The following is a 13373-nucleotide window of genomic DNA, read 5'->3' on the forward strand; positions in this document are numbered from 1 at the left end:
GCAGGCACCAGCTCATAGACTCTGCCCCTCCCGGTGCTTTCCCTTCCCCCTCCTGGGCCTGTGCCTCTTCAAGAATGTAACGCTGCCATCCACAAGAAATGCATCGACAAGATCATCGGCAGATGCACTGGCACCGCGGCCAACAGCCGGGACACTATAGTGAGCCTGGGTCCGGGGCAGGGCTGGGGATCTGGGGGGCTTGGCCAGATGGGAGGGATTTGCGCCCTCTCCCCACCCTCCCTGGGGAGCTTACCCTCCCTCCCCATTTTTCTTAGTCTTTCCTTGCCTCTCCCAGTGGAGCTCTCTTGGGATGTTGTTGTGCCCAGGGTTGGGGGAGAGCTAGGGGTTGAAGAAGGCGCTGGAGCTGGCACGTGACCCTCAGCCTGTGATACCCCCACCTCCAGTTCCAGAAAGAACGCTTCAACATCGACATGCCGCACCGCTTCAAGGTTCACAACTACATGAGCCCCACCTTCTGTGACCACTGCGGCAGCCTGCTCTGGGGACTGGTGAAGCAGGGATTGAAGTGTGAAGGTGCGTGCCACCCCGCCCCTGGGCTGCAGGAGGGGCACTCCCAGCTGGTGCTGCTGTGAATTCCAGCCACCTCACGCCACCCTCGCCTCCTCACCTGGAGACGGGCACCTCATTCAGGGACCTGATGAGGGTGAGGCCTTGGTGGACCCTCCCCACTGGCCTGACTGGCTCTGCCACTTACCTGCTGTGTGACCACAGGTGGGCGGCTCCACCCCTCTGAGCCATTTAGAGGAGAAAAGCAGGACCTAGAGAGTCCCTGTGAGGGGCCAGTGGGCAGAGGGTGCTGAAGCCAGGCCTGGTGCACACCGACAGGCGCCCAGACAGGCCTCCCCTGCCCTCTGCTTCACTTAGAGATGAGACAGAAGACCCTGGAGGGAAAGCGGCTTAAGTTGACCCAGATGTTCTTTAAAGGGTTTCGAATTAGGTCCCTGTCTTCTGGTTTTTCCTTTTTCTTTAAATCATGAAAGATTGGCTGGGCGCGGTGGCTCACGTCTGTAATCCCAGCACTTTGGGAGGCCGAGGCGGGCGGATCATGAGGTTAGGAGATCGAGACCATCCTGGCTAACATGGTGAAACCCTGTCTCTACTAAAAAAATACAAAAAAATTAGCCGGGCATGGTGGCGGGCGCCTGTAGTCCCAGCTGCTCGGGAGGCTGAGGCAGGAGAATGGCATGAACCCAGGAGGCAGAGCTTGCAGTGAGCCGAAATCATGCCACTGTACTCCAGCCTGGGTGACAGAGTGAGACTCTGTCTCAACAACAACAACAACAACAACAACAAAAATCATGAAAGATTGAAATGCTTGTCCAGGCGTGGTGGCTCACACCTGTAATCCCAGCACTTTGGGAGGCCGAGGCGGGTGGATCACCTGAGGTCGGGAGTTCGAGACCAGCCTGGCTAACATGGAAAAACCCCGTCTCTACTAAAAATACAAAATTAGCCGGATATGGTGGCGCATGCCTGTAATCCCAGCTACTCAGGAGGCTGAGGCAGGAGAATCACTTGAACCCAGGAGGCAGAGGTTGCGGTGAGCCGAGATTGCGCCACTGCACTCCAGCCTGGGCAATAAGAGGGAAACTCCATCTCAAAAAAAAAAAAAAGAGAGAGAGAGATCGAAGTATTTATGATGGCTTCAGATCAATGTTTTCCTAGAAACTGGAACCCAGCAGACCCCACTGAAGCCCTCTTTTCTCTTGCTCTCCTGCGCCTCTCATACACTGCCCCCTGCCCTTGGCTGAGCTCTGAGACTGACAGCACCGCTTCTCCCTCACCCCAGACTGCGGCATGAATGTGCACCATAAATGCCGGGAGAAGGTGGCCAACCTCTGCGGCATCAACCAGAAGCTTTTGGCTGAGGCCTTGAACCAAGTCACCCAGGTGGGCAGGTGCCATGTGGACCCTGGACACAGGGCAGTGGGGTCAGGGACAGTCAAGGCTTACAGCCACTGCTGGGGAGCCACAGATAGCCAGGATATATTTAGACCCAGGACTCTACTTCGGGAAGATGCAACTCAAGAATTTAGGCAGCAGAGGGAGGGGGGCTTTTTTTCATAAGAAATTCATTATTCAGGCAGTTCTTTACTTGAGGGTGAACCTGGGGACCACAGGAGTGGGTGTTGGAACACTTTGAACTAAGACTTTGGGTGTGGACGTTTGTATGTGGGTGGGGCTTGAGGGATGCCACAAAACCTAAAGGTAAAATTTTAGAATCAATCAGAAATGAAGCTAAATAGTCAAATAAAATCTATCGAGTGAGTGGTTGGGAAGGTAGGGTTCCGTTTACAAAACTTCTGTTTGTAATCAGAGCCTTTCAGACCACCAAGGCTTCTCTGGGCTCCTGGAAGAGTGCGTGTGTGTACACGCAGCCCAAGTAGGGGGCCTGTTGTCTCCTCTTGGTGTTAAGGGTGGAGTTATACTTGGGGGTCTTCCTTCTGGGCTGGGAGTTCTGATAATGGTCTGACCATCTGGCCCCCCACCTCTGCTCCCTCCCCAGAGAGCCTCCCGGAGATCAGACTCAGCCTCCACAGAGCCTGTTGGGATATATCAGGGTTTCGAGAAGAAGACCGGAGTTGCTGGGGAGGACATGCAAGGTGAAGCTGGGTCCATTGCCCCATTACAGTTTTTATTCCCCCTGAGGCCAAAGAAAGGGGACTGTCCTCCCTTCCATTGTCAAGTGAGACATGGAAGGAACCACCGGTCCTGGGGAGCGAGCCCCTTCCTCTCTGAGGCCCCTTCCCCCAGCCTACCCCAGGCCCCGGGGGAGGGGAGTTGTGTAGACTGAGACCCCGATCTGAGGAGGTGCCATCTCTCGGGCAGACAACAGTGGGACCTACGGCAAGATCTGGGAGGGCAGCAGCAAGTGCAACATCAACAACTTCATCTTCCACAAGGTCCTGGGCAAAGGCAGCTTCGGGAAGGTGAGGGCTGTGAGCCGGGCACCTGCTTCCCACCCCACCCTGGCTTCTTCCCGCTTAGGTGGCTGAGGTGGGAGTCTGTGAATCGGGCTGTGGCCCCTGCCCTGTCCTCACCTGCTCAGCACCCGTGTCTCCCCATCAGGTGCTGCTTGGAGAGCTGAAGGGCAGAGGAGAGTACTTTGCCATCAAGGCCCTCAAGAAGGATGTGGTTCTGATTGACGACGACGTGGAATGCACCATGGTTGAGAAGCGGGTGCTGACACTTGCCGCAGAGAATCCCTTTCTCACCCACCTCATCTGCACCTTCCAGACCAAGGTGCCTGGGCCTCCTGCCGTCACCGCCCCATGCCACAGCCATGTCCCACAGCTCCTCAGCCCCCCTCAGTCAGGGCTGTGTCTCCCGCTCAGGCCACTTAAGGCAGGGCCATGCTTTCCCCACTCATGCCTCCCAGGGCAGAGTTGTACACCTCAGCCAGGGCCTGTCCCTGCTGTTTCCTGTTGGGGCTTGGCCCCAGTGACCCTCGGTGAGGGAGCCTCCTGCCTATTCCTCACCCCTGCTCACCACCCTTCCCACCCCAGGACCACCTGTTCTTTGTGATGGAGTTCCTCAACGGGGGGGACCTGATGTACCACATCCAGGACAAAGGCCGCTTTGAACTCTACCGTGCCACGTACGTAAGGGCCATGGTGGGGAAGGGCCCAGTGTGGAGGAAGGGCTACTGGCTCAGAGCCCACTTCCAGTCTGCCCTCCATGCCTTCTTCCCTCTCCCTAGAAAAGCCAGCCTGGGCTAGAGCGGCAACTGGGGAGATGTGGGGGCAGCCTGGGTCCGCACCACACAGGAAGCCATGGGTGGCAAGTGAGCTGCGGCTGGGTGCGCAGCGCAAATACTCTGGGTCCTGGCCGCTCCGTGGGCCACAGCCAGGGCAGCCTTGCAAATGGTGGTCCTGCATGACACAGGACACAGGACCCTGGTGCGTGGCCCCCAGACCTGCTTTTCCCCATTCACATGCCCCTTACCCCAAACTAACCGTGTATGTGTGTGTGTGTGTGTGTGTGCATGCATGCAAACACATATGTACATGCATGTAAATGCATACACTCTTAGAGAATTGGCTCACTGAGAGCTTTCCCTTCAGAACTTTCTGCCTGGGCTGCCAGCCCCCACTTGCCTGATACAAGATGTACTTGATCATGCTCAGGTTGTCCATGGAGTTATTTGCAGCATTTCTTGCTCCTGGAAGTGGGGTTGAGGGCCCGAGGAGAAGCAGAGGCTGCTCGGCAGAGATCCCGGAACACTTTATCCCTCTCTCTTGCCCAGGTTTTATGCCGCTGAGATAATGTGTGGACTGCAGTTTCTACACAGCAAGGGCATCATTTACAGGTGCGGGGGTGAGGGCAGCGGGGGCTCTTGGGAGGGGAGGCTCCAGCCCCATCATATCTTCTGAAATGCTCCAAGCAGGATCCCCCCAACTCCAGTTCCTTCTCTGCTGGAAATCAATCTTTAGCTGGGTATTTGCCTATGCCTCCCACCCTGGTGTTAGCATTCCTGTGGCCACCATTTGAGGCTGGCTCAGCTTCAGGAACTAGGAACTCACTGCTTATATTTGCCACCATCGCCCCACCCATCCTTGGAGCCGTCAGTCTCGCTCTGAAGCCCCATCGAGTCATCTAAGCTTCTGCCAGAAGGGACTCCTTCCATAAAGTGTCATCTAATAAGTTATGATTCCATCCTATGGTGGGAACTGTACACCCACCAAAAAGGCTGAGGTCAGGCTCTGTGTACTGATGTGGGATAATGCCAAGATATGTTGTTAAGGGGAAAAACCACCTGTGGGAAAGTGTATATCGAATATTAGCATTCAGGCTTTAAAACGTGGGAGGGAGACTGAGCGCGATGGCTCACGCCTGTAATCCCAGCACTTTGGGAGGCCAAGGTGGGCAGATCACCTGAGGTCAGGAGTTCGAGACCAGCCTGACCAACATGGTGAAACCCTGTCTCTACTAAAAAATACAAAAGTTAGCTGGGCATGGTGGTGGATGCCTGTAATCTCAGCTGCTCAGGAGGCTGAGGCAGGAGAATTGCTTGAACCCGGGAGGCGGAGGTTGCAGTGAGCTGAGATCATGCCACCGCACTCCAGCCTGTGTGACAGAATGAGACTGTGTCTCAAAAAAAAAAAAAAAAAAAAAAAGTGGGAGCGAGCTGCATGCTGCCATATGCTTGTCCACGCTTAGAATTGCTCTAAGGAGAGCCTCATGATTGAGCTCAGTGGAAGGCAGACTTTGTACTGTTTGCCATTTCTAGTTCCCATATGCATTAAGTATATACTCAAATGACTAATTACTAAATATAGACATGGTCTCTGCCTGTGGGAAGTAGACAAACCTGAACCTGGGGGTCACTTCTGCTGCTGACTGCTAGGGGACCCTGGGCGAGTGACATCACCTGTTTGAGCCCCATTTGGGCTTCAGGAAGTAGGGCAGTGTATGCCCAGCATTTAGCACACAGGGGGGACTTGCAAAAAGCACCTGTTTTTAGGATCTCTTTCTCCTTCTGCTTCCTTTTCTGTTTCTCATTCCCTTGTACCCTTGGGGACAGTCCTGGACTAATACGGCTGAAAATTAGGACATGGGGGGCAGGGTTGGAAGGAGAAGAAATGTCCCCTGCTGACTCTTACCTGTCCCCTGTCCTTAGGGACCTCAAACTGGACAATGTGCTGCTGGACCGGGATGGCCACATCAAGATTGCCGACTTTGGGATGTGCAAAGAGAACATATTCGGGGAGAACCGGGCCAGCACCTTCTGCGGCACCCCTGACTATATCGCCCCTGAGGTGAGCTGATACCCTTCCAGCCCCCCACTCAGTCAGGCACCTTGCCTCCCCACGGTGGGCCAGGGAAGGCTTCCCAAGGGCAGTGATGTCCAAGCCAAAGCCCATAGGCTGAGGCGGCCTGGCTAGGCTTCGTGCCCAGGGGCCCCTCTCAGCCTCAGCACCTCAGCTCCTGCTGACCTGCTGCTCTCCCCCCACCAGATCCTACAGGGCCTGAAGTACACATTCTCTGTGGACTGGTGGTCTTTCGGGGTCCTTCTGTACGAGATGCTCATTGGCCAGTCCCCCTTCCATGGTGATGATGAGGATGAACTCTTCGAGTCCATCCGTGTGGACACGCCACATTATCCCCGCTGGATCACCAAGGAGTCCAAGGACATCCTGGAGAAGGTGGAGGCCCTGGGCTGGGCTGGGCTGGGCTGGGGCAGGGGCTGGCAGACACTGGGCTTTGGGTGAGGAGCTTCCTGTCTCTGGAATGGCAGCCTCAGTGGTGCTGCCGTCCTAACATACGGGGTATTGCTCTCTCACCATGTTCCCAGGAACTCCTGTCTGAGTCCTGTGCATAGAATCAGCCTGACATGGTGACTAAGGGCCCAGGGTCAGGAGACAGACCCGAGGCCAAACGCTGGCTCTGCCTGGGACTAGCTGGTCACTTAACCTCTCAGAGTTTGTCTCCTTATCTGTAAAATGGGGCTATGAGCAGACTTGACTCACAGAGTTGTTGGGAAGAAAATAGAAACATATGATGCTCAGCTGTGGGCCAGGCAGATAGTAAATAATAAAAAGTTCCACCAGCAGAGTCACAGATGTCCAGCCCAGAGCCTGTCATCTCCGGGGGAACTGGGAGCACTGCAGGCCAGAGTGGCCTCCCTCAGCCCCACCGTTCCCCAGGCTGACTGGGGCTGGGCAAGCCTGGCTTTGCATCCCTGGGCCTGCTGGGGATTTGCTGAAGCTCCAATTTCCCATGGCCCTTGGGTGCTAACCAGGGTCCCTGCTGGGTTGCAGCTCTTTGAAAGGGAACCAACCAAGAGGCTGGGAGTGACCGGAAACATCAAAATCCACCCCTTCTTCAAGACCATAAACTGGACTCTGCTGGAAAAGCGGAGGTTGGAGCCACCCTTCAGGCCCAAAGTGGTATGTGATCCTGCCCTGCGCTGCCTTCAGGCTGAGCTACTCCTCCCCTGCCCTCCCTCTCTCCTGCATCATTCACACGCTTTCCACCTCTCCCTTCTTCCAGCAATCTCCACAGCATGTTCAGTCACAGCCGCTGCCCTTGTATTCTCATCCTCTCCCTCCTGACTCAGTCATTCAGCACACACTGGGGACTGTGGATCCCACTGTATGCAGAGGACCCTGTTTTGGGAAATAGAGTTAAGACCTCACTTTATCGCTCCATTCAATCCATTTTCCAATACATATGGGGAATCCTGAGTCCCTGTTGAATGCAGAGCACAGTGCTGGGCTGCACAGCAAAGTGGGAGATGCAGTCCCAGAACCGGAGGAGCTCTCAGCTAGTTGGAGAGATAAGAAACTTGCACACCTATGACAATTTGTGATACGAGATGACAGTATAAGAGATGCCCCAGGACACATGATCCGTTGCTATTGAGTGGGTCTGTCAGCAGGAACCCAGGTGGCAGAGAAGAGGGTGGGTCTGAGAGGCTCCGTTGGAAGAAGTGAGACAAGGGACAGCTGGGAGGCATTCCAGGTGGAAGAGGGGATGGTTCACTCACAGGCCCAGAATCTACAGGGCTACCAAGGAACCAGCCTGAGAGCAGAGGCAGGTGGGGCCACTAAGAAAGTTGGGGCTATGTGGCCCCTCTGTGACCACAGTTCTTCCTTCCCACTCCCCTTCTGTCGTTTGATTCCCCTCCTCCACCAGGGCACACAGTTCCCACTGGGCAGCCTGTGTAATGCGCCCCACATTTGTGCTTTGAGGCTACAGAGCACTTCCCCTACACCAGGGACCTCAAACTCAGACGTGTCCTGGCTGAGCATGTAACTGACAGGCTAGGCCAGCTGCAAGAAAATCACACAGCCTGCTTTCAGTCTCACTTTTGATAGATTTCCTTCTGTGCACTAAGAAACACAAAGCAGGTGTGATGTACCCCTTGTCAGTGGGGCAGGGGCTGTCCAGGGGGCTCTTAGCACCAAGAGTGGGCAGGAAGTGGGCCCAGGGCTGCTTTAATCTGCCAGTTTTCAAAAGAAGCTGGAAATCTGGATTTTTAGGTTGCATTGCTCAATTTTAAAACATAAGTTCAGGCCGGGCACAGTGGCCCACACCAGCACTTTGGGAGGCTGAGGCAGGCAGATCACCTGAGGTCAGCAGTTCGAGACCAGCCTGGCCAACATGGTGAAACCCCATCTCTACTACAAAAAATACAAAAAAAATTAGCCGGGTACAGTGGTGCACACCTGTAATCCCAGCTACTCAGGAGGCTGAGGCAGGAGAATCACTTGAACCCAGGAGGTGGAGGTTGCAGTGAGCCGAGATCGCGCCACTGCACTCCAGCCTGGGCAAGAGAGTGAGACTCCATCTCTAAATGAATAAATAAATAAAAATAAATAAATAAAATATAGGTTCAAATTCCATTAAAACCCAGTACAAGCCAAAATGATTGTACTTGCCAGTTCAGTTTGGCTGAAGGGCCACCAGCTTGCGGTCTTTCTGTATTACCATCCCATCATATCCTCAGGAGCAGAGAATCAGCAAATTTCTCCTGTAAACAGCCTGATAGTATATATTTTAGGCTTTTCAGGCTTGATGGTCTCAAAGCAGGCATAGACAGTATGTCAACAAATGGGCATGGTTGTGTATTACAAAAGCTTTATTTTTGGAAAGTGAAATTTGAATTTCACCTAATTTTCATGTCATGAAATATTTTTCTTTTGATTTTTTTTCCAACCATTTAAAAATGTGAAAGCCATTCTTAGCTTGCGGTCCCCACAAAAACAGGTGGTAAGTGAGCCTCCCTGGGCTGTGATTCGGTGGCCTCTGAGCAAGAGGCTACCACCTCTCCTAACCCAGGCCCAGAGCTCCCTGGTCACTTTCCTCATCCTCTTGGGGAAATGGCAGCCTCCTTCCCATGGGGCTCCTTTCAGGCTGCTAGGGGAGGCTCTGTCTTCTGTTCTGGGTGAGGACAGCTCTGGCCTGGCCCAGCCCTGCAGGGACTCCAGCCTGGGGTGTCTGGAGGGCCATTCCCTAGGTCCTGTTCGCTCACCCCTGCCCTCTGCTTGTAGAAGTCACCCAGAGACTACAGTAACTTTGACCAGGAGTTCCTGAACGAGAAGGCGCGCCTCTCCTACAGCGACAAGAACCTCATCGACTCCATGGACCAATCTGCATTCGCTGGCTTCTCCTTTGTGAATCCCAAATTCGAGCACCTCCTGGAAGATTGAGGTTCCTGGACAGATCAGGCTAGCCCCGCCCTCCACCCACACCTGCCCGCTCCCCACGATAAGCACCAGTAGGACTGTGGTGACTTCTGCTGCTGGCCCCGCCCCTGCCCCCAGAGCGTCCTTGGCTGCCGTCTGGCCAGGCTCTCATGGTACTTCCTCTGTGAACTGTGTGTGAATCTGCTTTTCCTCTGCCTTCGGAGGGAAATTGTAAATCCTGTGTTTCATTACTTGAATGTAGTTATCTATTGAAAATATATATTATATACATAGACATATATATATATAATAGGCTGTATATATTGCTCAGTAGAGAAAAACCATGGGGGACTGGTGATATGTTGATCTTTTTCAAAAAAATATATATATGACAAAAAAAAAAAAAAAAAAGGAGCACAAGCTGTTTGAACCACCAGGTTTATTTGTGTGTCTAAATAAACACCAAATGGTACCAACCTGGTTGTCAGGACACGTTTGTCCCAGGAAGCTGGTGGTGGCCACTCCCACTTTTGGCAGCACTGGCCCGGAAGCCAACTGCTGGGCCTTCATGCAAATGTGTTTGTATTTATGGGTTTCCTCTGGCCCCAGGACCCTGGGCCTAAGGCAGACAGCTTTTCTGGGTGGCGACAGGGAGCCCCAGATGTCTCTGTGGGGTGATGGGACCAGCTGTAGCTGTCTCTGGAAGGGCAGAGAAGTAGAAGGCATGAGCAGAGGCTTTGAGGCTGGCCCCAGATGAGGGAGGACAAGGGAGAGGAAGAAAATACAGCTCAGGCTTCAAGCATATCTGGATTTAAATCACAGAGTAGCCAAAGGATGTGGGCACGTCACTTGATCATTTTAAGCCTCAGTATTGGGTGGGCGTGGTGGCTCACACCTATAATCCTAGCCTTTTGGGAGGCTGAGGTGGGAGGTCTGCGTGAGCCCAGGAGTTTGAGACCAACCTGGACAACATAGCGAGACCCCGTCTCTTTAAAAAAAAAAAAGAAGAAGAAGAAAAAGAAGGAGGAAAAGGCTCAGTTTCCTCTAAAATGGGGACAAGGCAAGGAGACCATAGCTCTAACTCCTCATCTCATTACCATTTATCCCTGCCTTTGCCGCAGAGGAGTCTGTGTCTAAATTCTAGAATCTATATCATAGCAGCTTTTGCCTACCTGGGGAAGGAGAGACAGGCAGGGTGGGAGAGAAAGGTGGAAAAATGCTGAGTGACTGGGCCAAGGTTGACAGACATGCTCCAGTGTGCCTGTCGTGCAGGCGAGGAATGGCTCCAGGAGACCAGGAGGTGCCGGCATCCCCCCAAGAGTGCACAGCTGGAGACAGTGTGTCTGCTCTGCCCTCCTCCCCACCGTTTCCATGTCTCCCCCTCTCCTGGCTTTTCATTGCTTCCGCCTCCTTCGCTACCTCTCCCTCTTTCTGTTCCCGCCCTGCTGTCTGGGGCACCGGTCTCAGGCAGAGCCTGCTCTTCAGCCCCTCTGGTCCAGCCCTGGCCCTCTGTCCCTAGAGGGGGGTGAGGCACTCCTAGCACCGGATTGGCTGGCCTGGGCAGCCAAGCAACTGACTTCCAGCAAGTTCATTTTTCTGGGCTGAGGTACAAGTTTCCACAACCGGAGAGGGTGGGATGGTATGGGGCTGGTGCTGGCCCAGGGAGGGGGCTGCAGGGATGGGGGCCAAACTCTCCCCAAAGAGACCAAATGTCCCCTTCTCCTCCCCACCTCCTATCTTCTCAAGGAAGCTTCCTCTTGAATTCCTGCTCTGCCTTGGGCCAGCCTGGGTGTCCAGGACAGCAGGGAAAACCTCAGAAAGTGCTTGTCCTGTGGGCTCACACGTGGAGGAACTGGCAGCATGGCATAGGCTCTGTTCTGGGACACTGGGGCTGTAGGAGCCCAGAGGAGGTGCCTGGAGACCCCCTGTTCCCTGCCTTTGCCACAACACACACATTCCCCAAGAACCCCCATGGAGCCATTCAGAGGGAGGTTAGAACAAAAACATGGTTGGTGTCTGAACTCGGAGCCTCCCAGCGTCCTCCTGAAGCACCAAAGCGGAGCCTTGCAACTCGAGCCGTTTCCTCCCGTGTGGAACTGGGGAATAGGTTGTTTATCAGCCAGAGGCAGTGGAGGGTGGTGGGAAGAACATGGTGCCTGGAATCAGAAGCCTGGGGTTTGAATTCCACTCTGCTACCTACATACCGGGCACTCGATGAGTTCCTTCATGGGCCTCAGTTTCCTCATCTGTAAAACCAGACCATTAATCCTGCTGCCTCATGGAACTGACTCTGGCAGGCCCTTGTAGGACTGTTGGTCCACTACTCAGTGGTGCCAGGCAGAGCCCAGGAAAGGACAGGCGCTGGGCCTGTGAGGTCCACCTCAAGCAGCCCAGGACAGGAAGCAGCTGCTGGGGACACTGCCAAACTGCCTGGGAGGCTACACCATTCCAGGCCCATTCCCAGCCATTGGGTGGGTGCCAGGCTTGACCCAGCAGCCTCAGGAAATGCCTCTTGAGGCTGGGCCCTGAACCACACTTTCACTGGGACCTGGGGACCCTGAAGCAGGCAGACTGCCCTCTGCCTCCCACCTGCCAAGTAGGTATTCGAGCAGCAGCCAGCCTACCCCCTGCCTCCCACCTGCCAAGTAGGTATTCGAGCAGCAGCCAGCCTACCCCCCACCCTGCAAGGGCCAAACAGAGCTGGGTGCCCCATCAGTGCTGGGCCAAGCAGCATGGATGCAGGAGGGCCTGGAAGCAGGAGCATGGGCTCGGCTACTAGACAGCCCTGGGTTCGAACTGTGCATGTCCCTGGTTGTGTGACCTCAGTAAATGACTTAACCTCCCAGTGCCCTAAATTCCTCTACTGTAAAATGGGGATTACCATGATGGCTGCTGTGGACTGTGATGATGTCTCTAAGTGCAGGGCATGAGCTCAGCGTGCACTAGGTGCATAGGAAACAGCAGCCACTATGACCCCGTGCCCGGGTGGGATGAAACATGCTCAGGAGAGCAGGCCTGTCCACTGCACACTGCACTTCGAGTGCAAGTCCTCTAACTGGACCGCAGGTGGGCGGTTAAATGCACCCGCCTCATGACCCAGTGGTGCCTTTCAGGCAGAGCTACCTGGGAACTTCACCCAAGGGCCCCAGAAGGCTTGCCAGGAAGCCCACCACTGCATGGATTAATGGAAAAACTGGAAGCAAGCAGAAGGCCCAGCAGCCGGGGAACTGGTTAAATACTCTCCTGGCGTGGAAAGTGGTGCAGGGCCAAGTGACCGGCAAAAAGAGACATTGAGAGAATCAAAGATGCAGCCAGATTCTACCCTGTGGTTCCACGGGCCAGCTCGTGAGGGCATCCAAGGTCTCAGGCACAGCAAAGGGCTGCAGAGATGAAGGATGGATGGAAGGATGGATGGATGAATGGATGGATGAATGAATGAATGAATGAATGAATGGACTGCCGAGACCCCAAGTCCCTTTAAGGCAGTGGCTCCCAAATTCAGCGTGTGTTGGTCCCATGTCAAGTTCTAACCAGCGGGTCTCAGCCCTGGCTGTCACTGGAAGCCGATGCCAGGCTGCCCTGGTCTACTTACTCGGTGATCTGTGGAGGGCCAGGCATCAGTACTTTGAAAGCTGCCCCTGCGGTCCCACCTGCGCCAAGATCCAGAGCCAGTTGGGGAATCTGCATCTTGCCCAGTCATCCTGGTGAAGCCAGAAAATGCTACTCTGAACAGGCCACACCCTGGAAGGCGAAGTCACCTGCCTGTATGGCCCAGTCTTGGCCCGCAGAGGCCCGAGCATCCCCTCCACAACCTGCGCCCCGCCTGCGCAAGGACCACGGGCGGAGGATTGGTGGCTAGGGAAGAACGGTGCGGAAAGCACGCGGCCCCAGCTGGGCTACAGTGCCCTCTGGCGGCCAGAAGGCTCGCGGGCGCTGAGGCCGCAGACCCCAGGAGGGGAGGACCCCCGTGGAAGGGAGCGCCGGCGTTCTCACTTCGTGTCACTACTCCCTGGGGAAATATTTCAATAAAGAGGTACTGGGTGACCATTTTGGAGAGGTTCAGAGACGTGGAGGTTACAGCTAGACAGCTCCCTGGTATTTTTAGGATCTCCGGACGGCCCTAAATTCAACCATTCCAACGTCACAGCCACATTCCCCCATTGATTATTAATTTATTTAGAGACAGGGTCTTGACCTGTCACCCAGGCTGGGGTGCAGTGG

At 54.6% G+C, this 13373-nt stretch overlaps 1 protein-coding gene across 4 annotated transcripts in view; it reads left to right on the top strand.

Annotated features, from left to right (window-relative positions):
• PRKCD (protein kinase C delta) overlaps window positions 1–9628 on the top strand; it is a 31489-nt gene extending 21861 nt beyond the window's left edge. For all 4 annotated transcript variants that reach the window (XM_016941281.3, XM_016941284.3, XM_063806840.1 and 1 more), the window contains 12 exons: window positions 74–159; window positions 405–534; window positions 1811–1911; window positions 2528–2624; window positions 2851–2951; window positions 3091–3264; window positions 3528–3619; window positions 4268–4330; window positions 5642–5780; window positions 5979–6167; window positions 6783–6911; window positions 9018–9628. In XM_016941281.3, coding sequence (XP_016796770.1) covers window positions 74–159; window positions 405–534; window positions 1811–1911; window positions 2528–2624; window positions 2851–2951; window positions 3091–3264; window positions 3528–3619; window positions 4268–4330; window positions 5642–5780; window positions 5979–6167; window positions 6783–6911; window positions 9018–9176 — 1460 coding nt within the window. In that variant the 3' untranslated portion in view covers window positions 9177–9628. The remainder of the gene's footprint in view (window positions 1–73; window positions 160–404; window positions 535–1810; window positions 1912–2527; window positions 2625–2850; window positions 2952–3090; window positions 3265–3527; window positions 3620–4267; window positions 4331–5641; window positions 5781–5978; window positions 6168–6782; window positions 6912–9017) is intronic.
• Window positions 9629–13373: the final 3745 nt, after the last annotated feature.

The sequence above is a fragment of the Pan troglodytes genome, chromosome 2 (genome assembly GCF_028858775.2).
Source record: "Pan troglodytes isolate AG18354 chromosome 2, NHGRI_mPanTro3-v2.0_pri, whole genome shotgun sequence".
Lineage (NCBI taxonomy): Eukaryota > Metazoa > Chordata > Mammalia > Primates > Hominidae > Pan > Pan troglodytes.